A 25,957-nucleotide genomic window follows, 5' to 3' on the forward strand; every position below is an offset into this window, starting at 1 on the left:
GAATCTATACATCTATGGAATCGTTACATTTTTGACAATCACTCACAGCAATATGCCACAGGGACCAGACTGAGGAGAATATCTACATATTAACTAAAATCCAAACCAACTCACCTGCTTCTCCTCATCGGTCTCCTCTTCCTTCTCTTTGTCCTCCTCCACTGGTGGCTTCTCTGGTTTCTCCTGGTACTTCTCTGTGTATTTTAGCAAGAGGCTGTTTCCCAGCCGGGACCCCAGGAACAGATACCCAGGCTCCATGGTCATCATCTGGGGTGACGAGGGACAGAGTTAGAGGAGGAGAAGAGACAGGGGGAAGATGAGGAGAAGAGACGGGGGTGAGAGCAGGAGAAGAGACAGGGGGTGAGGGGTGGGGAAGAGACAGGGGTGAGATGAGAAGAGACAGGGGTGAGAGGTGGGGAAGAGACAGGGGTGAGATGAGAAGAGACAGGGGTGAGAGGTGGAGAAGAGACAGGGGTGAGAGGTGGAGAAGAGACAGGGGTGAGAGGTGGGGAAGAGACAGGGGTGAGATGAGAAGAGACAGGGGTGAGAGGTGGGTAAAAGACAGAGGTGAGATGAGAAGAGACAGGGGTGAGAGGTGGGTAAGAGACAGGGGTGAGATGAGAAGAGACAGGGGTGAGAGGTGGGGAACCTCTATGCTTCCACAGCTCCTCCATGACCAGTTCTCTCTTGGCCAACTGCTGGCAGCAGACTGAGAATATCCCTGCACTGCTCTATTCACAGCTGAGTGCGTTTGTGTGTAAACCAGCCCTTCTATGCCAACAACTATCTCTCTCTGATGCGCTCTTTCTCTCTCTCTTCCCCCTCTCTCTCTCTCCACATGAGTTTGCGCATAATGCAGTAAACTGTCAAGGGCTGCTGTCAGCACATTATCAGTGTGTGTGTGTGGAGATGTAATGCGTCAGGAACAGCAGCTGTCCATGAGACTTTCCCCTGGGGTGCCAGAGGCCTGTGTCAGCACACTGTCCTCACAGTAAACTCACTGTGCCACACACATCTAATGTATCCTACTTACACATGTGGTGAGGACGCTGGCAGCAGCCTTGTCAAAATGGAAGGCTCGGACACTTCTCATGCCATCAGTGATCAGGGTCAACACATAGCTGAGGAGAGAGGACAGGCATACAGTCAAAGCATGACTCTTACAAGGTCATGACTAAATACAATGCCATTCTAGCTGTAGCTACACAATGCAGTTATTGCTACTATGCCACACCAATTTGAGAGCACAACAAATCAAGCAGTTACGGCAAATAAATATACACTGAACAAAAATATAAAACGCAACATGTAAAGTGTTGCTCCCATGTTTCATGAGCTGAAATAACAGATCCCCGAAATGTTCCATACGCACAAAAAACTGTTTTCATCCGTTAGTAAACATTTCTCCTTTGGCAAGATAATCCATCCAACTGACAGGTGTGGCGTATCAAGAAGCTGATTAAACAGCATGATCATTACACAGGTGCACCTTGTGCTGGGGACAATAAAAGGCCACTCCAATTAGGGGAGGGGTGGTAGGGTTAGGGGAAAATAATAAAGGAAAATATAATTTACAAAGGTATGTATGCATGCATGCATGCATGTATGTATGTCAAAAAATATATATATATATATAGGTACACGCCAACTATGACAGACAAAGAGAGGGAAAAAAAATCCAGAAAATCCGATTGTAGATTTTTAATGAATTTATTTGCAAATTATGGTGGAAAATAAGTATTTGGTCACCTACAAACAAGCAAGATTTCTGGCTCTCACAGACCTGTAACTTCTTCTTTAAGAGGCTCCTCTGTCCTCCACCCATTACCTGTATTAATGGCACCTGTTTGAACTTGTTATCAGTATAAAAGACACCTGTCCACAACCTCAAACAGTCACACTCCAAACTCCACTATGGCCAAAAACCAAAGAGCTGTCAAAGGACACCAGAAACAAAATTGTAGACCTGCACCAGGCTGGGAAGACTGAATCTGCAATAGGTAAGCAGCTTGGTTTGAAGGAAATCAACTGTGGGATCAATTATTAGGGAAATGGAAGACACAAAAGACCACTGATAATCTCCCTCGATCTGGGGCTCCATGAAGATCTCACCCGTGGGGTCAAAATGATCCCAAGAACGGTGTATATATATATATATATATATATATATTTTTTTTTTACAAAAACATACAGTGAGGGGTATTTGATCCCCTGCAGATTTTGTACGTTTGCCCACTGACAAAGAAATTATCAGTCTATAATTTTAATGGTAGGTTTATTTGAACAGTGAGAAACAGAATAACAACAAAAAAATCCAGAAAAATGCATGTCAAAAATGTTATAAATTGATTTGCATTTTAACGAGGGAAATTAGTATTTGACCCCCTCTCAATCAGAAAGATTTCTGGCTCCCAGGTGTCTTTTATACAGGTAACGAGCTGAGATTAGAAGCACACTCTTAAAGGGAGTGCTCCTAATCTCAGTTTGTTACCTGTATAAAAGACACCTGTCCACAGAAGCAATCAATCAATCAGATTCCAAACTCTCCACCATGGCCAAGACCAAAGAGCTCTCCAAGGATGTTAGGGACAAGATTGTAGACCTACACAAGGCTGGAATGGGCTACAAGACCATCGCCAAGCAGCTTGGTGAGAAGGTGACAACAGTTGGTGCGATTATTCACAAATGGAAGAAACACAAAATAACTGTCAATCTCCCTCGGCCTGGGGCTCCATGCAAGATCTCACCTCGTGGAGTTGCAATGATCATGAGAACGGTGAGGAATCAGCCCAGAACTACACAGGAGGAACTTGTCAATGATCTCAAGGCAGCTGGGACCATAGTCACCAAGAAAACAATTGGTAACACACTACGCCGTGAAGGACTGAAATCCTGCAGCGCCCGCAAGGTCCCCCTGCTCAAGAAAGCACATTTACAGGGCCGTCTGAAGTTTGCCAATGAACATCTGAATGATTCAGAGGAGAACTGGGTGAAACTGTTGTGGTCAGATGAGACCAAAATCGAGCTCTTTGGCATCAACTCAACTCACCGTGTTTGGAGGAAGAGGAATGCTGCCTATGACCCCAAGAACACCATCCCCACCGTCAAACATGGAGGTGGAAACATTATGCTTTGGGGGTGTTTTTCTGCTAAAGGGACAAGACAACTTCACCGCATCAAAGGAACGATGGACGGATCGTGTCGTGGATGGGTATTCCAGCATGACAATGACCCAAAACACACGGCCAAGGCAACAAAGGAGTGGCTCAAGAAGAAGCACATTAAGGTCCTGGAGTGGCCTAGCCAGTCTCCAGACCTTAATCCCATAGAAAATATGTGGAGGGAGCTGAAGGTTCGAGTTGCCAAACGTCAGCCTCGAAACCTTAATGACTTGGAGAAGATCTGCAAAGAGGAGTCGGACAAAATCCCTCCTGAGATGTGTGCAAACCTGGTGGCCAACTACAAGAAACGTCTGACCCCTGTGATTGCCAACAAGGGTTTTTCCACCAAGTACTAAGTCATGTTTTGCAGAGGGGTCAAATACTTATTTCCCTCATTAAAATGCAAATCAATTTATAACATTTTTTACATGCATTTATCTGGATTTTGTTGTTGTTATTCTGTCTCTCACTGTTCAAATAAACCTACCATTAAAATAATAGACTGATAATTTCTTTGTCAGTGGGCAAACGTACAAAATCAGCAGGGGATCAAATACTTTTTTCCCCTCACTGTATATGGGGGATTGGAAATGATGCAGACAATTACATTGATGGAAGCTACAATCTATCTGCAGCTTTAAACTGATCTACCCCCTAAAAAATACAAAATAAAAAGCCACTCGAAAATGTGCAGTTTTGTCACACAACACAATGCCACAGATGACTTAAGTTGAGGGAGAGTGCAATTGGCATGCTGACTGCAGAAATGTCCACCAGAACTGTTGCCAGAAAATTGAATGTTCATTTCTCTACCATAAGCCATCACTGTTGTTTTAGAGAATTTGGCAGTACGTCCAACCGGCCGCTCAACCGCAGACCACGTGTATGGCTTCGTGTGGGCGAGCGGCTTGCCGATGTCAACGTTGTGAACAGATTGCCCCATGGTGGCGGTGGGGTTATGGTATGGGCAGGCATAAACTATGGACAACGAACACAATTGCAATGGCAATTTGAATGCACAGAGATACTGTGACGAGATCCTGAGGCCCATTGTCATGCCATTCATCCGCCGCCATCACCTTATGTTTCAGAATGATAATGCACGGCCCCACGTCGCAAGGATCTATACACAATTCCTGGAAGCTGAAATTGTCCCAGTTCTTCCATGGCCTGCATACTCACCAGACATGTTACCCATTGAGCATGTTTGGGATGCTCTGGATCGACGTGTACGACAGCGTGTTCCAGTTCCCGCCAATATCCAGCAACTTCGCTCTGTCATTGAAGAGGAGTAGGACAACATTCCACAGGCCACAATCAACAGCCTGATCAACTCTATTCGAAGGAGATGTGTCGCACTGCATGAGGTGAATGGTGGTCACACCAGATACTGACTGGTTTTCTGATTCACGACCCTACCTTTTTTTGAAGGCATCTGTGACCAACAGATGCATATCTGTATTCCCAGTCATGTGAAATCCATAGATTAGGGCCTAATGAATGTATTTAAATTGACTGATTTCCTTATATCAACTGCAACTCAGTAAAATCTTTGAAATTGTTGCATGTTGCGTTTATATTTTTGTTCATAGCTAATAAATTCCATCACAACTGTTATGTGCTCTACTCACATCTCTCCTCCCTTTAGAGAGATGACCATCTTGTCAGAGCCGATGAAGGTGGACTGGGAACAATCTAGTGTGATCTTCACCTCCTCCTGTATACCTGAAACACCAACACACATGGTTTATCAGCCTTATTAGAATATATAAAGGCTCTTACATGCTTACAACACTTTATAAAGCTTTATAAATTATCTCCAGGTATATTGCAGCTTACGTGTTACCAAATTACTTTCCTAGGCATGGTATAAATGTTTTTATATAATAAAATAATAATAATAAGCAATAATAGTTGCTTTCTATATGCATAGTGAGCTTGAGAACAATGATGTATGTGAACTATTGTCCTCAGTCAGTACTTACGTAGGGGGAAGGCGGTGGTCCCAGTGGTCTGTGTGTTGAGTGACACTCCATATGGAGGAACACTCTGGTTGAGGTATAAAAGGGAGTTGACAGCAAACACCACCACACCACCTAGAAACACAACGGGAATACATTCACATTGAGTCATGATATGATCATACAAGTCTCTTCATATGTAACTCAGAATATAAGAACCCATAAATGTAGTGAATGATTACCAATTGGCTTGGGCACAGGCATGACCTGTGTGCAATCAAAGGGCAGGTTGCTGAGGGACCAGATGACAGGGTGAACCTTCTGCATAATGTTGAGAGAGATGGCTACGATACTGCAGGTGTCCTGTCTCACTGCTACACGCCTGGAGGAGGAGGACATGGTCAGACTAGAGTTGCACACCACAATATTACCAGTCATAAACAGGTCTGAACCAGACATGGCTAAGTTCCTAGCCTTTTTCATGTTAACTCGTCAGCAGACTTTTGTTTAGGGGGGCGGTCTCCTTAAGACAGACAGGAGGAACAGAGGAGGACAGGTGCCGATGTGGTGTACTGACCCAGGCCACGTCTGGTTGGGCTCATACAGGATGAGCAGTGTGGGTTCATAGTATCCATGGAGGAACTTCATATCGACAATGTTCAGAAGCTTCTCATCCAGCTCACGGACATCGATGATGTAGCTGGGAAGAAAGCTGGACTTGGGCCTGTATCGGTGGTAAAATAAAACACGAGTCAAGAATAACTGTTACTACAACTCAAGAGTGCATTGCTATAGGTCTCCTAAATATCACTACGAGGTGCTATGGATTCTAGGACTCTCTGGAAAAACTGTGGCAAATGTTACTGAGTGGTCTATCCTAACTAAATAAATCAAATGATGAAATGAAATATGTCTACATACCCTTCCACTACTCCCTCCTGTTCGTCAGTAAGCGTGTCCTTTCTGAATGGCAGCACCACCAGCTGGGTGCCATACACCAGCATCACAGCACAGCGGTTCTCTGGGTCCACACGGACCATGGGGATGTGCAGGTTCTGGACAAACCCATCCTGGAGATACAACAATTATGGAATAAGATACAACTTTTTCCATATATGGTCATCTTGGTAGTAATTTGTCTTTTAATGTTTTTCAAGCACAGTTAATTTCCTCTTACCCTCAGCTCTGGCTCCTCAAAGAAGTGAAGCGAGAGAGTCTTCAGATCATGTGTTCCTGGATCATACTCCACCACGGACAGCTGGAGTAAACAAAACCAAGACATAGTAAACAGCAGTCAGATACATTTAAGGACAGATTGCTTGCACCCACTACACATAGCTACTGCTACATCATAATTGATAACATTTAAAGAATAGAGTAGGCTAAAGTAACCTGGAATATGAACGCTGTGAGTTTAGGATTAGTAAAACAATCAATCTAGACGTCTCAGGTACCTTAGCATCTTTGAAGCTGAGCAGGAGAGCATCTCTGTTGGCTCCTACTAGCTGAACAGAGGCCATGGACATGACGTTACCGAACAGGGAGAAACAAGCCACCTGCTCAAGCTTCTCCTTACGACTCTTGACATCTGCAGAGGACAAGGAAAATATCAAGAACGTGTCAAAGAAGAAATCAGATGTCAGAGATGGTCTGTAATGTTGGCACGTGCATGTCTGAGGAAGGCTGACAACATAATAATAGCATACAGTGAGGTTCACTAGTGTCTCTACACAGACAGGTTGCCTCCTACAATGTTCCAACATAGTGGAACATAGCATAGTGCTGTTGCCCTAGGTCTGGGTTTTCCACCATACTAGCTGCTCTTTCACCAGAACGTTGCTAGATCACAAGGCAGTTTTGGACATACCTGGTGATTTGTCTGTCTTTGAAGCATTCTGAAATATGAAGAGAAAGATGTAAATTACTGTAAACTGGATGTCATGAGGGAAAAAACATAATATTCCCCACACAAGGTAGCTAACATTTATTTATCTTCGTTTATCTGATTGTACTTTTGATCAGTGACTGAGGAACGAAAGATGAACATAGCTAAAAGCTACTTTACCTCCACATCGTGAATGATCCTGTAGACGTAAAGCTGAGATGTTCCAGCGACGACCAGGTTCTTCTCCTCGTTGGAGATGAAGTTGCAGTAGACAGAAAACTCGATGGCGGTGGGGGAGTGGGCTTGGCGGTACACGGCATACATCCTGCAAGCAGCACGCCCTCAGCACCTTAACGTTACAGCAGTTATTAGCTACATATTAATCTGAATACACATTATACTAGAAGACACGCCTATGGATATTGCACCAGTAACGTTACTACTTAGCTAGAATAAAGAACAAAGTTAGCTAATACTTTGCACACTGTGGCTAAACATATTGGTGTCAGGTTTGAATACAATCCAGGCAGTGTGGCTAGCTGGTCAGTGATGATTGAGCTGGCTCGCCTTTCTGCTACTTGGCTCGTTGCGGGACGAACTTCACGAAGCAAGTCTACTAGTTGCTGTTAGTTTATTTGGGAGAATACTAGCTATAGTATTTTTCAATTTAGTTGGGTAGATAGCTAGCGAGTTTTAAAATAACGTAGGTTAGCTAACTAGTTGGCATAGCCGTTTGGCTCGCTTGCTAATGGTCCACTAGCGTCGGTTAGCTGGATAGCTTGCTAACGTTACGTTAGATAGCGAGCTTAGCTTCAAGCAGGTGTTCAATCTTATCACACAAACCTACCTATTATGAACAAGCTACGATAGTTTCCAGTTTGGGTCTTGCCTTTCTCACTTTTATTACAGCATAATTAATATTCAGTTCATAAAAATAATTGTGTGGTGAAGCAATTGACTTCAATAGCAAAAGCTATTCTTTTCATTCAAACATTTCCCAGACTGCCATTCGACTCACATGCGCAGCTAAACTGAATTCGGCAAGAAACAGCAACCAATTAACAATAGTTCCTATCTTCATAGAAAAATGTGTGTACACAAAAATAAATAAAAGACAGGACAAGAGTTTACTTTAACATAAATCTTAAATTAAAAAGCCACCTTTTTACCCAAAGTAAATTTTAAGGATTTTTGTATTTATCCCTCAGATGGAACACCAGAAATATAAAACTAAGGCAACATGATAAGTAAAGTCAATGTTTTGCTCTGCAAGACACATTACCAATTAATTAAGCAATAAGGCCAGAGGGGGTGTGGTATATGGCCAATATACCACGGCTAAGGGCTGTTCTTAAGCACAACGCAACAGAGTGCTAGGACACAGCCCTTAGCCGTGGTATATTGGCCATATATCAAACCCGAGGTGCGTTATTGCTATTATAAACTGGTTACCAACATAATTAGAGCTGTACAAATAAATGTTGTCATACCCATGCTACACTGTCTGATATACCACAGCTTTCAGCAAATCAGCATTCAGGGCTCAGACAACCCAGATTATAAATGCATTTATACAATGGGTGGGTCTAATCCTGAATGCTGATTGGTTAAAACCGCATTCCAGCGTTTCACAGGTAAAATTCCATGTAATACCATTGGAGGTGCGTTATGTGTTTCATTGATTATAAAGATCAAACTATACGGTTTGAGTCGAGAATATTGCATTTAGCTAATTCATGATTGAATTGCACTGTGAATGAACGCTTTGCAATCGTATTATTGGTATGGATAACAATGAGTATTTGTAATCATTATACTGTAGAAGAAGGCTATATTGTTGTCTCATAAATAAACAGCAGCGGCGTAAACAAGTTAGAAAAACTAAATTAAGATGCATGATTAAAGAAACACAATGCACAGTATATTTCTAATAGAATTCCCATGAATCCTCTTCCCAATAGGGAAAAATGTAAAAACAATAGGCCGAAACAGAGTTGGTGCTTTTTTGAATATCAATCATCTCCCACTCCTTCCTTCCCTCAGCGGTGAATCTTCTGACATGTGATGAGATACTCAGGGTAGGCCTGTGTGTCGTTGAAGATAACAAACAGAGAGGGGTTGGCCGTCTTATCTGCCACGCTGTCGTATCTGAGGGGTATCTCAGTAGTCTCCTTCAGAGGAGCAGTCTTCATGGAGTGACTGCCCTGAGTGAAGTCCCCAGTAAGCACCTTGGTCACAAACACAAACTTGTGTCCGTCTGCGTTTGGGGGAGAATACTGATCCTGGACGGACAGGGCCGAGTTCACAGCAAAGTAAACCCCCTGACCATACACAGTGGCTGCAGAGAGAAACCACAACAAGAGACCAAATTATTACTGAAAGAGATACAATAGGCCAAATTAGTACAAAGTAGAACCCTTGACAGTACACAATGGCTGCAGAGAGACCAGGATATACAAGAGAGGCCACATTAATGTCTACATGAAAATAATGTTAAAATGAAATAAAAAAAGCTGATTAAAAACCCCCAATAATAATTAGAAAGGCCTTACCATTCTTTCCACAGAAGCTTCTGTTGAAGCCATGAACACAGATCTCTTTCACGCTGGTCTCGCTTGTACCGTGGTACAGAGTCCGCTCCACTTCTGGGTCAGTGGCACTCTGATATATACTAGCCTTCTTCAGTCTGTACTGGTTGTACAGGAGCCTATTCATCAGTTTCTCAATCTGGGAAATGAGATTAACAGAGGAATGGCTTCTGACATCACTGATACAATACAAAGTTAATGGTTAGTTGCTGTTGATAGATACTACATACTTTAATGATTCTGATTCTGTTGTGGTACTCCTGAATGGAGTCATAGAAGTCTTTCACAACATCCTGGAACTCATCCGAGTCCTCGTTCACTCTGGACATTTCAGGCAGGTTGGACAGTAGACTGTAGTCCTCATCTGAAAAACAGAGAAACATATTGTAGCAATTTAAGTGCAATATAGCATGAAGGAAAACAGTGCAACATTAAATAGCTTTGTTAATAAGACAACACGGATATTGCATCAGTAATTAAATAGCATCTCACAAATGTAATTCTTACCAAATAAATAAATAACATAAGAATAAGCTCACATACAGTATTTGCAAAGTTCTCTTTACCTTGTATATCTGAGTACACATCTTCTGAGCTCAGCATCTTCCTGGAGATGGTTACTGACTTCCCAGAGGCCACGTTGTACTCCTGCATCTTCTCAAAGTTGATGATGTGCGGTTGGTTGTTGAGCAGGATGTCAATCTTTTTCTGCCTCATCTTCCAGGCGTTCTCCATAAACACTGTCGCCTCTGGAGCGTACGGGGTCTTCGTTCCTGACGACGCCGGGTCGTGCCACACCCATTGCACCATCCGCAGGATGTCAGCGTCTGACATCGTCGTGGAGATCCTCCTCAGCAACAGCTTCATGTCCGGCATCGCCCCGGTAACAAAGTCTTTGAACCCGGAGAGGATTGCCGTGGTTCCCTGGATGGTGACCTCCACGGCGTGTTTCCTCTTGATGAGGTCCAGACACCTCCTGATTGGTGGGCACCAACATTGAAAATTCCATATGATATTGTTTAATATTGATATGAGCAAGGCATATTTTAATATAGGTATATTCTTCCTGTTAACCTACACTATTCTATAAAAAGCATACATGACTGTTCCTGCAGGCACAAAACAGATCTTCTCACAGGCTCTTAAAGGTACCATACTTAATTGCCTGCTGATGGGCCATCAACTGTGGATGGGCTTCCCATTGTATTTACATTTACATTTTAGTCATTTAGCAGATGCTCTTATCCAGAGCGACTTGCAGTTAGTGAGTGCATAAATTTTTTCATACTGGCCCCCCGTGGGAAATCGAACCCACAACCCTGGTTAGGTAGGTTTATACCATCAGAACACACCTGGCCCAATGGGCAAACTGCAAGCAGTTGTCTGGACTGTTTTCTACGAACCAATATGATATTGAATAGAAAAAATGCAACTGACATCGATATGGATTTTCCATCACTATAAAAAAGACAGTGTACACACAGACACACACGTACCTGTGGTACTGAGACAGGTTCCTCAGGCTGCGGTGCTCTAGCTTCTCCTCATGCCGTCTCAGGGTGACCTTCTTGTTCAGGGCAATGTCCACTCTGATCAGATCACAGCTATAGCCAGCGAACACAAAGATTGTTGCCGTGTTGGCTGACTGGATGGCCTCCTGCAGAGACACCTGGACAGCCTGATCGAGGTGGGAGCCAGCAGTAGGGAGGGAAGCGGTAGCCATGGCACCACTATCATGCCGAGTCATCTTCGTCATCATATTGGACAGCTCCAGAACCTTCTGCAGCTCCTCCTCCTCGGTCAGGGACCTCTTTGTGGTTTCCATGGAGTACTGGATGGCCAGGGACATCTGGGCCTCCTCCTCCAGGTTAGAAGAGAGTTGCGTTGCCAGAGGAGCAAGAGCACCCTCATCATCACTACCCCCTCCATCCACTAGCGGCTGTGGAGCCTCCTCCTCCACGTCAGTGCTGTCTCTGTCTGGGTTGTGGTCAGTGCTGAGGGCCATGGGTTCCCCGGCCGTAGACAGATCCTCCTCAATGTCAGTGGTTCTGGTCAGACTAGAGAGGCCAGAGTCCACCATCTCATCTATGGCTGAGATTAGCCTCTTTGCCTCCTCTATAAGACCTGGGATCAGTACATATGTTTTCAGTGATTGCAAAACAACAATGCCAATAGAATAACTCCCTTCTCTGAAGATTATTCTGGCCACTGTGCTTCCATGTGCTCTTCAGGGTCTAGGCTGGGTTACTGTACAAGTTGTGACAAATTATGTAAAAATAGTTTTACAAATACATTTGATTGATATGAGAATAGTGAGATGAAAGTGTGTACCTATGTCTGGAGCTGAGAAGTCGTTGGAAGTCTGGTTAGTGTGAGTCAGAACTGATGTGGAGGCCTGTAAGGAACCATCTGAGGACCTTCTCTGGAAGCTCTGATGGGACATCATATTCCACGCAGCCTCAAAGATGTCCTGTAGGGAGAGGACAAAGCTAGAATACACCAGAGACGTACTGTATATAGACACACAGAATATATATACACACATCTCTGACAGAGGAGGCTGGTGGGAGGAGCTATAGGAGGATGGGCTCATTGTAATGGCTGGAATGCAATCAATGGAACGGTGTCAACCATGTGGTTTCATACGCTTGATACCGTTCCGTGAATTCCATTCCAGCCATTACAATGAGCCGGTCCTCATATAGCTCCTCCCACCAGCCTCCTACAATCTCTGAAATACACCATAGGCTTAACCATGCTTATCCCAATCAAAATGACAGCATGCAGCAAACAATGTAGAGGAACAAGTTCATGGCACAGAAAACAAATCGCTGCCATTATACATCTTCAGTGGGGGAAAAAAGTATTTAGTCAGCCACCAATTGTGCAAGTTCTCCCACTTAAAAAGATGAGAGAGGCCTGTAATTTTCATTATAGGTACATGTCAACTATGACAGACAAAATGAGATTTTTTTTCTCCAGAAAATCACATTGTAGGATTTTTTATGAATTTATTTGCAAATTATGGTGGAAAATAAGTATTTGGTCAATAACAAAAGTTTCTCAATACTTTGTTATATACCCTTTGTTGGCAATGACACAGGTCAAACGTTTTCTGTAAGTCTTCACAAGGTTTTCACACACTGTTGCTGGTATTTTGGCCCATTCCTCCATGCAGATCTCCTCTAGAGCAGTGATGTTTTGGGGCTGTCGCTAGGGCAACACGGACTTTCAACTCCCTCCAAAGATTTTCTATGGGGTTGAGATCTGGAGACTGGCTAGGCCACTCCAGGACCTTGAAATGCTTCTTACGAAGCCACTCCTTCGTTGCCCGGGCGGTGTGTTTGGGATCATTGTCATGCTGAAAGACCCAGCCACATTTCATCTTCAATGCCCTTGCTGATGGAAGGAGGTTTTCACTCAAAATCTCACGATACATGGCCCCATTCATTCTTTCCTTTACACGGATCAGTCGTCCTGGTCCCTTTGCAGAAAATCAGCCCCAAAGCATGACGTTTCCACCCCCATGCTTCACAGTAGGTATGGTGTTCTTTGGATGCAACTCAGCATTCTTAGTCCTCCAAACACGACGAGTTGAGTTTTTACCAAAAAGTTATATTTTGGTTTCATCTGACCATATAACATTCTCCCAATCCTCTTCTGGATCATAGCAAACTTCAGACGGGCCTGGACATGTACTGGCTTAAGCAGGGGGACACGTCTGGCACTGCAGGATTTGAGTCCCTGGCGGCGTAGTGTGTTACTGATGGTAAGCTTTGTTACTTTGGTCCCAGCTCTCTGCAGGTCATTCACTAGGTCCCCCCGTGTGGTTCTGGAATTTTTGCTCACCGTTCTTGTGATCATTTTGACCCCACGGGGTGAGATCTTGCATGGAGCCCCAGATCGAGGGAGATTATCAGTGGTCTTGTATGTCTTCCATTTCCTAATAATTGCTCCCACAGTTGATTTCTTCAAACCAAGCTGCTTACCTATTGCAGATTCAGTCTTCCCAGCCTGGTGCAGGTCTACAATTGTGTTTCTGGTGTCCTTTGACAGCTCTTTGGTCTTGGCCATAGTGGAGTTTGGAGTGTGACTGTTTGAGGTTGTGGACAGGTGTCTTTTATACTGATAACAAGTTCAAACAGGTGCCATTAATACAGGTAACGAGTGGAGGACAGAGGAGCCTCTTAAAGAAGAAGTTACAGGTCTGGGAGAGCCAGAAATCTTGCTTGTTTGTAGGTGACCAAATACTTATTTTCCACCATAATTTGCAAATAAATTCATTAAAAATCCTACAATGTGATTTTCTGGATTTCTTTTTCTCAATTTGTCTGTCATAGTTGACGTGTACCTATGATGAAAATTACAGGCCTCTCTCATCTTTTTAAGTGGGAGAACTTGCACAATTGGTGGCTGACTAAATACTTTTTTCCCCCACTGTATGTGTAGATGTTTATCATTTGGCTACTTCATTTGCAAGTGAATTAGTAATGGTAGTAAATGCAGCGATAATACAGTCTATATTAATATGGTCATTATTGGGCCAACTACCTCGTTCTCCAGGGGTTCCCAGTGCACCTTCTCCATGTTGATGTAGACCTGGAACTTGGCCTGCATCTCCCTGAGGATGCTGGTCCCCTCTCCCTCCTGGATGAGGAACCGCGCCACGCCCGGTTCGTTCACTGTGATGGTTCTGGTCACGATGGACGACACCACGCCCCTCAGAACCTCATCGGCCATTTGACACGCCCCTGCGTTGCCGTGGATCTACCAATCATAGACATGACGAGTATGAAACAGTGTATAAGACCATTATTCACAAAGACATTGGATACCCTTTTCACACTAGCGTGCCAACCTCAACCGTATTGGCTCAGATATTTTCTTTTCACATTGTCCACTCCAGCACGTGTAACCAGGCCAACCCAGTACAGCTCAGCTTGACTCGGTAGTGTGAAAAGGGTATGAGAGAATTACAGCATATACTGTGAATTAATTTCTATAATGGAATGACATGTTTTTATGATATTTCTAAAAAGGTAAAACACTTACTTTGAGTCCACAGACGTCATGTGCGTCCAGAGGGAAGATGGACACCTGGTCCATATCTGCCAGTAGCTGGTGACAGTGTGTCTGGATGTACTTCAACATGCCTGGCTCCATAGAGATGATAGCCTCCCTTTCAATGGGTGTACTGAGGAACTCTACTATCTTAGCCTGCTTCTCCTCCTCCAACCCTCTCAGAGTCAGGACATCTATCTGTCCCCTCTCTGACACCTTAGCAGAGCAGAGACCCAGAGACTGGAGGAAGCCAGTCCACTCCTGGGCGTACAGCATACACTCATACTCTCTGTCCACGGGGATACTGAAGTCAGACAGCAGGGTCTTCAGCAAGCTACAAGCCTGGCTCACCAAGCTGAAAGACAGAGACGTTACCACGACATCACAGTCCGACACTGTATACATGGACGGCAGCCCCTTGTCCTTCAACGTCTGCAGCAGCTTGTCTTTCACTTCCTGTTTGGCCAGGAAGTGGGCCTTCTCTGGGTCAAAGGTGAGATGAGCCTGGGCCACGCCCCTGAGGAACTCCAACACAGAGTTCTTCAGCTGCTCCAGCCCCAGCCGGTCAGACCCGGCCATGTGGACCCCGTCCTCCCTGATCTGGACGCTACAAGCTGGGTGGGCCAGCTGAAGGCTCTGGGGCAGGGGACTGAGCTTGAGCAGTGCGAGTTTCACTGGGTCAGGGACGGAGATGTGGCTAGACAGGGGCTCTGGGGTCGACGTTAGGTCCTCCATGCCTCCCTGGGCTGCTGCTGCCTGGGACACAGGGGTGGACAGAAGGGGGACCAGGGGCTCAGAGTTAACCTGATGGGAGGACTGAGAATGGTCACTGGTACTGGCTGCAGGGAGAGAACCAGTATGTGATTGACCACCACTGTCTGTCTGCAGTGTGTTCGTTGCGCTACTATTGGATGTTCCATTCAGAGAGGTCAGTGGTGAGGTCAGGGGTGAGGTCAGAGGTGAGGAGGAGCTGTCCTCTGATTGGAGGAAGGAGAAGTAAGGCCTGACCATCAGATCCGTCTCCTCAAGCTTGTGTGATTGTTTAAGGACACGTTCCACTGCTGTTAGATGCAATAACAAGGAAGGGAATAAAACGCATTCAACAGCTAGATAGAACTTGCATGCTTTAGAGCCATCAAATTCAAATCTGGATCTCGAAGCCAGTTCCAGTGCTTTCCCCCCCCCATACATTCTTCCCTTCTTATCAGGGACTGATTTAGACCTGGGATACCAGGTGGGTGCAATTCATTATCAGGTAGAACAGAAAACCAGCAGTACTTCAGACCCTCAAGGAAGGATTTGAATACCCCTGCTTTATAGCTTTTATGTTGCATTAACATACAACATCTAACAACAATATGACTTTAAACGGATACAACAGCTACAACGGAATTGCTTGTATACAAATGTACGAAGTCCTTTTTTTCTACAGTAGAAAACATAACTTACATTCAAACAGACATTCGACATTATATAAGTCTATGTTCAAAACTTACAGTCAAAGTCCAGGAAGGAGACCCTGGCAACCCCCTCTGACATCATGATGACTTCCTTAACTCCACCAGCCCGTTGGCTCTCCATGTACAGATTCAGCATGTCTGCTGTGATGCTGGGGTGCAGGTTCTCCACTAAGATGGAGTCAGTCTGATCTATCTGTTCCAGAACGATCTGTGCTCCATCCAGAGGCTTCTTAGAGATCTTTGTGTAAAGCTTCTGGAAGTCTGTGCATGCAAAATAAGGAAGAATACACACATTAACTATACTGTATGCAAAAGCATAGCCACTTAAAATACATTCGCAATTATATTATTTGCCAAATCATTTCAACTACTTAAAATCTCTGGTTTAGTTGATACTTAACTTTTATCCAAAGTTCAAACTTCCTAAAAAGGTTTTTAAAGAGATACTTCAGGACATTGGAAATGAGGTCCTTTATCAAGATGAACTTGTTACCATTTTTATGCCTCTGTGGAATGTATGAAGGAAGTTAGAAGTAGTTCTGCGAGCCAATGCTAACTAGCGTTAGCAAAATGACTGGAGGTCTATGGGTATCTGCTCCAGATACCCATAGCCTTCCAGTCATTATGCTAACGCTAGTTAGCAATTGCACTAGCGCTAGTTAGCAACTTTCTTCAAAACCCACGCAAAGACATACAAAAAGGTATCCATGAGTTCATCTGACTCCTGAAGTATCCCTTTAATGGTGAAACAGCCCATGGTGAAATTACGGGGAAGCCAGGGGGGGCTCAACTCCTCTGAATGATTTTCCTTTGTACTTCCTCATTTCCGCCATTCGTTTGCCATACGTCCTTGATAAACATAGCTTTTTTCAATGCATTAGATATATAATTGGATTATCATAGTTTGCTTTTGTCAGTCAGCGCTCATTGCTTTGTTTTTCAGGTGCACCAGGGTACTGGTGCTCTCCCTTCCCAGAAGTAGCAGACCATTTATTTAGCTTTATTATTTTCTATCAAAATGTGTTTTCTTTCCTGGTTCAGCTGATGATTGTCGACAATATCACTAGATAATTAGCCTACACTTAGTCACCAATGTACATCCAATCCATTCAACAAGTAGACTATACACTAATGACAGTAGGCCTATAGTTGACTCTATTGGTTAGAAGCATTCGATTTTGCAATGGCGTAAGCCTACATCATTTTGGATTTTGGAAACAGTTCTCAGTATGCCCATGAGAACTGTTTTCACGGCAAAACATAATGAAATGTTACATAGGCATAGTTACACTTATAGTGCATTTTCCGAGATCTCCAAGTTCCATACATGGTTTAAGGTCAATGTTTTAATTCAATTGTTAAATGCTTACTAGTGACAAATAACACTGTCAAATGTCATTCATGTAAGGAAAGAAAGGTAGTGTTTTATGTCACACAATCTGTGAAGACTCCAAGCATTAACTCATTAATTATGGACAACCCATGAACGAGGGTGTAAAACATGTTTTGATTCAAATCATGTATTATATTGAATGTAGGCTACCTATTCTGCGTGTGTTCAGGTGTTTAAAATAGCCTTGGCTGAGAGGGTAGTCTACCGGCAGTGGTGTAGACCTAGTGGAGCGCCGTTTACCCACCCTTTTCAAAATAATGCATTGAAAGCATAGGGAACTAAACTTTTCACCACGACCGGCAACCAGTTTACCCACCTACTTTTTAAAAACACTACATCATTGGCTACCAGTAGGCCTATTGTCATGGTAATACCCATTGTAGCCTAGTCTAGTAAGTTGACTGTGTGTTAGGGTGAGCATCCCGTTTTGCCCGGGACAGTTTCAGCCCATTTCAGGTGTCCCGACTTTTCAGGCTACAAAAAAAAAACTATATTTGTCAGCAAGACGCATCAATTAATGTCGGCCTAATCAATGGTAATCGCTGAATGTCATTAGGCACACTTTTTGGGGTTTTGTAACAGATGTCTATTTCCATTTATCAAATGCCCCGAGTATACAGTGGGGAAAAAAAGTATTTAGTCAGCCACCAATTGTGCAAGTTCTCCCACTTAAAAAGATGAGAGGCCTGTAATGTTCATCATAGGTACACGTCAACTATGACAGACAAAATGAGAAAAGAAAATCCAGAAAATCACATTGTAGGATTTTTAATGAATCTATTTGCAAATTATGGTGGAAAATAAGTATTTGGTCACCTACAAACAAGCAAGATTTCTGGCTCTCACAGACCTGTAACTTCTTCTTTAAGAGGCTCCTCTGTCCTCCACTCGTTACCTGTATTAATGGCACCTGTTTGAACTTGTTATCAGTATAAAAGACACGTGTCCACAACCTCAAACAGTCACACTCCAAACTCCACTATGGCCAAGACCAAAGAGCTGTCAAAGGACACCAGAAACACAATTGTAGACCTGCACCAGGCTGGGAAGCCTGAATCTGCAATAGGTAAGCAGCTTGGTTTGAAGAAATCAACTGTGGGAGCAATTATTAGGAAATGGAAGACATACAAGACCACTGATAATCTCCCTCGATCTGGGGCTCCACGCAAGATCTCACCCCGTGGGGTCAAAATGATCACAAGAACGGTGAGCAAAAATTCCAGAACCACACGGGGGGACCTAGTGAATGACCTGCAGAGAGCTGGGACCAAAGTAACAAAGCCTACCATCAGTAACACAATACGCCGCCAGGGACTCAAATCCTGCAGTGCAAGACGTGTCCCCCTGCTTAAGCCAGTACATGTCCAGGCCCGTCTGAAGTTTGCTAGAGTGCATTTGGATGATCCAGAAGAGGATTGGGAGAATGTCATATGGTCAGATGAAACCAAAATAGAACTTTTTGGTAAAAACTCAACTCGTCGTGTTTGGAGGACAAAGAATGCTGAGTTGCATCCAAAGAACACCATACCTACTGTGAAGCATAGGGGTGGAAACATCATGCTTTGGGGCTGTTTTTCTGCAAAGGGACCAGGACGACTGATCCGTGTAAAGGAAAGAATGAATGGGGCCATGTATCGTGAGATTTTGAGTGAAAACCTCCTTCCATCAGCAAGGGCATTGAAGATGAAACGTGGCTGGGTCTTTCAGCATGACAATGATCCCAAACACACCACCCGGGCAACGAAGGAGTGGCTTCGTAAGAAGCATTTCAAGGTCCTGGAGTGGCCTAGCCAGTCTCCAGATCTCAACCCCATAGAAAATCTTTGGAGGGAGTTGAAAGTCCGTGTTGCCCAGCGACAGCCCCAAAACATCACTGCTCTAGAGGAGATCTGCATGGAGGAATGGGCCAAAATACCAGCAACAGTGTGTGAAAACCTTGTGAAGACTTACAGAAAACGTTTGACCTGTGTCATTGCCAACAAAGGGTATATAACAAAGTATTGAGAAATGTTGTTATTGACCAAATACTTATTTTCCACCATAATTTGCAAATAGATTCATTAAAAATCCTACAATGTGATTTTATGGAAAAATGTGTCTGTCATAGTTGCCGTGTACCTATGATGAACATTACAGGCCTCTCATCTTTTTAAGTGGGAGAACTTGCACAATTGGTGGCTGACTAAATACTTTTTTTCCCCACTGTACATGCAGTTTGGATGCTGGAATTATTTTGGAGTGGACGAACATGCCTACTTTTTGAAGTGATTTGTTTGACAATCAGATGAAAATATGACTTGTTGTGTTCATGCCACATTAAAAGGTAATACATTTTTACCATTTCAATTATGTCTTTATTATTAGGCCTATGAAATAATTGAGTTTGTGCACTCAATACAGAGACCCCCTAAATGTCATGGTGTAAATTGAACTCTGCATGTCTGTTTGCCATTTTACAACAACAAAGAAGTTACTGCAAACAACAAACACTGCCTTTTCCCCTCTGATGTCATTGCACACGCGATAGAAGAGCACAATATGTACTGCAATGTTTTGACCATGCTGCGCAATGTTCCTCAGCACGCCACCAAAAACAAGGGTGGTGGGGCGGCCAGTGGCGCTGTTTCCCCCTACTGTGGATTCCATCTTTAAACTTAAACTTGATAGGAAAACCCCAAACCTTTATTGAAGGCCTGATGGAAGTGTACTAGGACCAGGTCCCTGCCAGGTGAGGGGTACAGAGTGTAATCGTCCATGTCCATCCCCATCATGTTCTCTACATACAGCTCCACCAGCTCCTGACTGGTGGTTGGGTTAACCCCCCGCAGCAACAGTCTCCATGGATCCTTACACGCAGGCTTCCTCACGGTCAACTCAGCATTGTGCAGGACATGGGGTCCTTTAGACAGGACCCTTGCTGCAACTGTCAATCAAACACAGACATAATCAGCATGCTATGGGATGGCAATGGATGAATTGTTTTTTTGGTACAATATTATCATTAATTTGTGGACCACAGGAATACTAGCGGTCACTAAGACATGAGCATATGGGGATCCAGATAAAGAATGAATCACAAGATGTTGTATAGGTACATAAAGTAAAACGTATTGGCCTTCGACATTATATCAGATCACAAGAAATACACAGACTGAATCCATTCTTACCCTCTGCCTCTTCAAACAGCAGTAAGGCCCGGCTCCCTTCCAGCTCCACAGACACCAGACTGCCTCCTCCAGAACGACGCTTGTTCTCAAAGTACAAATACAGCAGCTCATCCTCCACCTCCTCAGGTACTCCCAGCACCTCAACTGTCCGGGTCTCTTGGCTTTCAACAGACATCCTGACATACAGTACAGCACATGCATAATCAATGGGACTGATTGACAATCTTTACAACTTTTATGTTGGCTTTATAAAGGTGACTAGTATAGACTACTGTATTGTAAAGTACAAGGTGAAAGTAAGTATCATTGCCAACACGCCAAGGTAGTGGGTTCGATCCCCGGGACCACCCATACACAAAAATGTATGCATGCATGACTGTAAGTCGCTTTGGATAAAAGCGTCTGCTAAATGGCATATTATATTATTATTAACACAGACAGGGCCTAGTATGGGCACACCTGTCACAAAATATGTCCTATTTGGCTGAAAAAGTAGGGTTAAGTTATTGACCCTAAACACAAATAAATCGCTGAATATAATAACATGTGGGGGATTTTTAATACATTAGTTCTCGTTTTCGAAGAAATAGAAACCATCTTCGATGTGCAACAACGCAAGCAGCACTGAAGGCAAATTACACAATTGCATAATGAAAATGAAAAATAACTCTCGCTGGGTAGAAATATAAACTAGTCCTATTAGTTGTTGTGTGAAAAAAGGTTTGAAAAACAGTTTGTCGGGAAAACTTACCTAGAACACAAGCATTTTCAGATCATGACGCACCAAAATGTTTTCTCAGGCGACTTCCTGGTTGTTCGTCATGTTACAAGGTGGTGGCGCTGTTTCGTCAGCTACAGGATTTCTGCATTGCGTTTATGAACAGAAATACAGAAAAAAACAGAAATACCTTATTTATATGAGTATTCAGACCCTTTGCTATGAGACTTGTTAAAGTCGCGTCAATTCAAATCTGGTATTAGGAACAAAAGAGGTCAACACGACTTCTAAGATATACTAGTTATTTTAATTAATGCAAAAACCTTCAATGGTAAATATGATGTTTCGTATATACGGGCTCTTTGAAATACCTCACAGGGCGCTTCAGAGAACTAAAAGACATTGTTCCAGATCCAATACTCAAATACTCTGACAGAGGGAATTTCCCACTTCTCTGCTGGCCAATTAGAGTAGAGGCTTGAGCGTGGTTTAAACTTTACTCAGCCAATCTGTTGTTTCAGGGGTTGGTCCCATCTCCTCTGCGCCATTTGTTGCACACTTCAGCCAGGCACAAGTTTATCATAGCAACCTGTCATAGTGAGAAGAGCCAGCTCCCTTAGACATCATTCCTACCTCCAAGGAAGACTCACAGATCACAAATAACCAGTATAGTCTAGCATTTGGAGGCAAATCCTTATCTCCCTTTACCCCCTAAAACAGCTCTTCACATCAATCACAGCCTTGCCAGGTGTCACAACCTACATTAGCCCAGTCAAGAATGCATTCTTTCTAAGTTAGTCATCCCATCAATTTAGGAGAATAATAAATCCCCAATAGACTCAAAATTGAGCTCCTGTTTCCATTGATCTTCCTTGAGATGTTTCTACAACTTGATTGGAGTCCACCTTTGATAATTACAATTGATTGGACATGATTTGAAAAGGCACACATGTCAGAGCAAAAACCAAGCCATGAGGTCTAAGGAATTGTCCGTAGAGCGCCGAGACAGGATTGTGTCGAGGCACAGATCTGGGGAAGGGTACCAAAACATTTCTGCAGCATTGAAGGTCTCCAAGAACACAGTGGCCTCCATCATTCTTAAATGGAAGAAGTTTGGAACCACCAAGACTCTTCCTAGTGCTGGCCGCCCGGCCAAACTGAGCAATCCGGGGAAAAGGGCCTTGGTCAGGGAGGTGACCAAGAACCCGATGGTCACTCTGACAGAGCTCTAGAGTTCCTCTGTGGAGATGGGAGAACCTTCCAGAAGGACAACCATCTCTGCAGCACTCCACCAATCAGGCCTTTATGGTAGAGTGGCCAGACGGAAGCCACTTCTCAGTAAAAGGCACATGACAGCCCACTTGGAGTTTGCCAAAAGGCACCTAAAGACTCTCAGACCATGAGAAACAAGATTCTCTGCTCTGATGAAACCAACATTGAACTATTTGGCCTGAATGCCAAGCGTCACGTCTGGAAGAAACCTGGCACCATCCCTACGTTGAAGCGTGGTGGCAGCATCATGCTGTGGGTATGTTTTTCAGCAGCAAGGACTGTGAGACTAGTCAGGATCGAGGCAAAAATGAACGGAGCAAAGTATGGAGAGATCCTTGATGAAAACCTGCTCCAGAGCACTCAGGACCTCAGACTGGGGCGAAGGTTCACCTTCCAACAGGACAATGACCCTAAGCACACAGCTAAGACAACGCAGGAGTGGCTTTGGGACAAGTCTCTGAATGTCCTTGTGGCCCAGCCAGAGCCCGGACTTTAACCCGATCTAACATCTCTGGAGAGACCTGAAAATAGCTGTGCAACATCGCTCCCCATCCAACCTGACAGAGCTTGAGAGGACCTGCAGAGAAGAATGGGATAAACTCTCCAAATACAGGTGTGCCAAGCTTGTAGTGTCATACCCAAGAAGACTCAAGGCTGTAATCGCTGCCAAAGGTGCTTCAACAAAGTAATGAGTAAAGGGTCTGAATACTTATGTAAATGTGATATTTCGGTTTTTTATTTTAAATAAATTAACAAACATTCTAAACTTGTTTTTGCTTTGATATTATGGGGTATTGTGTGTAGATTGATGAGGGGAATAAGGCTGTAAAGTAACAACATTTGGAAAATGTCAAATCTTTATTAAAATTAAACATGTTACAGGGTCTCAACTTGTAAAGTAAATCATGGGAATATCTCAATGCAAACTCCTCGTGTCCTCTTCTCCTTCTCAAAACCCATTGGAGGAGAAGGTCAGAGGGGAGGGATCTTTGGCTTTCTTATCCAATGGATTTTGAGAAGGAGATGAGAGAGGATGTGAGGAGTATGCAATTGAGATCTTCCCCATTGCTCGAAATAAGACTTCGGAGCAACAAATATCCATTGACTGGCAGAGTTGTCTCAAGACACATAGCTAAAGTCATAATGTCCCAAAGATAAATCAATCACAGAGGCATCCTTCAGCGTATCTCATGATACTTTAAATACAATAATGCAGGAATATCAATTATCTTACCATGTCATTTTTCCTGTGAGATTTTTTTTGTCATCTGAAAGGTTCAATTAAAATAGGCAAGCGAAAGAAATGTAAAATGTATTTAAAATGTGTGAATGAGTGCAATAACATAAGATTCAAGCACCCCATGTAAAAGTAAAGGGTGAGTGGTTCGGAATCTTACTGCCTTCAATATCACATTTAATAAACATCAAACAAATATTCCCCTCAGTGCTAGGCAGTGGTGGAAAAAGTACCCAATTGTCATACTTGAGTAAAAGTCAAGATACCTTAATAGAAAATGACTGAAGTAAAAGTCACTCAATAAGATACTACTTGAGTAAAAGTCTACAACACATTACAGAAGGTCACTTAATTGAAAAAACACACTTCTGATTTATGGCCTTACTAATGTACTGTATATAAAACATGAGGTGGCTAAATGTGAATATGAAATTGTTTTGTTTCAGTCATCTGTATAAGTCAACCAGCATCAGCTCTGTATCAAAACCATACCCACTGGGCACACCAGTGGACAGTTGGGTAATATTTGGTTGAGACGTTGATCAATGAGATTACAACCTATATTCACTCTCTCAAAAAGACAGCTGAAAGTTTGTTGAATTCCCAATGTGTTATCACTATGCTTTCAACCGTCTTAAAGCACACTGGGTAACCATGTCCCTGTAAGACTACTCTGGGTAACCATGTCCCTGTAAGACTACTCTGGGTAACCATGTCCCTGTAAGACTACTCTGGGTAACCATGTCCCTGTAAGACTACTCTGGGTAACCATGTCCCTGTAAGACTACACTGGGTAACCATGTCCCTGTAAGACTACTCTGGGTAACCATGTCATTTGTCTTCTGCTCCACACTTACCTGAGACCCTATTGTTCCTTCATCCTCAGAGAGGCACAGGGCCCCAGATATGACAATGCGAAAAAAGCACTGTTGTCAAAAGACACAGTAAATATATACTTCTAGCTAAATGTATTTTAAACTCAGTGCTATGCTGAGTATTTGAAGTGCTGCTGTCTGTTTTGACAGCAGTGCCACAGTAAAAAAAAATTCCACAGTCACACAAGGCATTGTGTTTGTTCTATACAGAGTTTCTGTTTCCTGGTGGAGAGGATTATTTCTATGATATCTGTAATGGCTAGAGAGCCTTGACTTTATGCAGCTGCCCCCAATCTTCTTTCCCTGTTCAGTTCAATGGGAGTTTTACAAGCCTTTGTCTCCTTGCCCTACAGGTCCTTCTCTGCATCACATACTCCTCCACCTTTGAGATCAACGGAGACTCCATCCTGAGGATTGCTGAGGTAAGCCTGACGGAGGTATCACTGATATGCAAAGGGAGGACAGGGAGCCAGAGAGCCAGTGTCAACCTGCTGGATGTGTCTGTCTATTTCAGATCTGGATAGTATTGGTTTTCTTTCAAATACTTTAGCTGCGCTTAATTGAGCTTACCTACGGCAATGGAACCAATGGAATAGTCCCAAAAGTGCAACCCCCCCCTGCCCCCTCTGACACTCCAGGCAGGCTCAGTCAAATACTCACAGTAATTTGAAAGAAAACCGATATTGTTTGGACCCAGGTCTGGTCTGTATCTGTTCAGCCTGGTGCCAGGCTGCTGATTAAGGCTGACTCTTGACATAATGTGCCACAAAACACCACCTCAGTAGCATCAACTCCCTGCTACTGCTAGCAACAGCCTAATGAGGACCATCCATCACAAATGTGAATCTCTGTGTTGCTGCTATGCATTCGATGTTTATGGTAATAACAGTCATGGTAATCTAATGTATTCTTTATGTATGTAGATCAATCGGTCACTGACTTCTAAAGAAGCATATATTTTGTATAGAGTGCAGAGAGTTCATCAATATGAAAGTATAGCTCTCCATCAATGGAGGCTGCCAAGGGGAGGACAGCTCATAATAATGGCTGCAACTCAATATTAGGAAGGTGTTCCTAATGTTTTGTATGCTCAGTGTATATTATGACAACATTTTGTGTGACGTTTTGGTCTTCAGCAGGTTGTTTTCCAGACGGTCGCTTCGCCTAGCTGAGTTCTGC

At 43.5% G+C, this 25,957-nt stretch overlaps 2 protein-coding genes across 3 annotated transcripts in view; both read right to left on the reverse strand.

Moving 5' to 3' along the window:
• The window catches only part of LOC121571957 (cleavage and polyadenylation specificity factor subunit 1-like), a 26,078-nt gene extending 17,727 nt beyond the window's left edge, over nucleotides 1-8,351 (reverse strand). Inside the window, exons 1-12 of one of the 2 annotated variants that reach the window (XM_041883764.2) lie at nucleotides 7,855-8,351; nucleotides 7,188-7,356; nucleotides 6,990-7,017; nucleotides 6,577-6,710; nucleotides 6,300-6,380; nucleotides 6,044-6,192; nucleotides 5,700-5,846; nucleotides 5,365-5,504; nucleotides 5,147-5,257; nucleotides 4,793-4,886; nucleotides 1,034-1,121; nucleotides 115-267 (exon numbers count right to left, since the gene is read on the reverse strand). In XM_041883764.2, the coding sequence (XP_041739698.2) occupies nucleotides 115-267; nucleotides 1,034-1,121; nucleotides 4,793-4,886; nucleotides 5,147-5,257; nucleotides 5,365-5,504; nucleotides 5,700-5,846; nucleotides 6,044-6,192; nucleotides 6,300-6,380; nucleotides 6,577-6,710; nucleotides 6,990-7,017; nucleotides 7,188-7,331 (1,269 nt within the window). In that variant the 5' untranslated portion in view covers nucleotides 7,332-7,356; nucleotides 7,855-8,351. The other variant, XM_045221985.1, reaches the window with a different exon arrangement.
• parp10 (poly(ADP-ribose) polymerase family member 10) lies at nucleotides 7,878-21,531 on the reverse strand. The gene is made up of 12 exons (XM_041883765.2): nucleotides 21,428-21,531; nucleotides 20,677-20,852; nucleotides 20,190-20,432; nucleotides 16,153-16,377; nucleotides 14,648-15,717; nucleotides 14,147-14,362; nucleotides 11,927-12,065; nucleotides 11,092-11,719; nucleotides 10,162-10,571; nucleotides 9,826-9,959; nucleotides 9,560-9,734; nucleotides 7,878-9,345 (listed from the first exon to the last, which is right to left on the reverse strand). The coding sequence occupies exons 2-12, from the start codon at nucleotides 20,849-20,851 to the stop codon at nucleotides 9,047-9,049; spliced, it is 3,714 nt and encodes a 1,237-aa protein (XP_041739699.1). The 5' UTR covers nucleotide 20,852; nucleotides 21,428-21,531; the 3' UTR covers nucleotides 7,878-9,046.
• Between the last annotated feature and the right edge of the window lie 4,426 nt (nucleotides 21,532-25,957).

Source organism: Coregonus clupeaformis, chromosome 8, assembly GCF_020615455.1.
Source record: "Coregonus clupeaformis isolate EN_2021a chromosome 8, ASM2061545v1, whole genome shotgun sequence".
Classification (NCBI taxonomy): Eukaryota; Metazoa; Chordata; class Actinopteri; order Salmoniformes; family Salmonidae; genus Coregonus; species Coregonus clupeaformis.

Bases quoted from the DNA above. Each gene is read 5' to 3' on its own strand.
- parp10 (XM_041883765.2), bottom strand. From the start codon at position 20,851: ATGTCTGTTGAAAGCCAAGAGACCCGGACAGTTGAGGTGCTGGGAGTA. The intron at 16,378-20,189 runs GTTTGGGGTTTT...TTGCATGCACAG, and splicing joins CCATCAGGCCTTCAATAAAG to ACTTCCAGAAGCTTTACACA. The intron at 9,735-9,825 runs GTATGTAGTATC...CTCATTTCCCAG, and splicing joins ACAGAATCAGAATCATTAAA to ATTGAGAAACTGATGAATAG.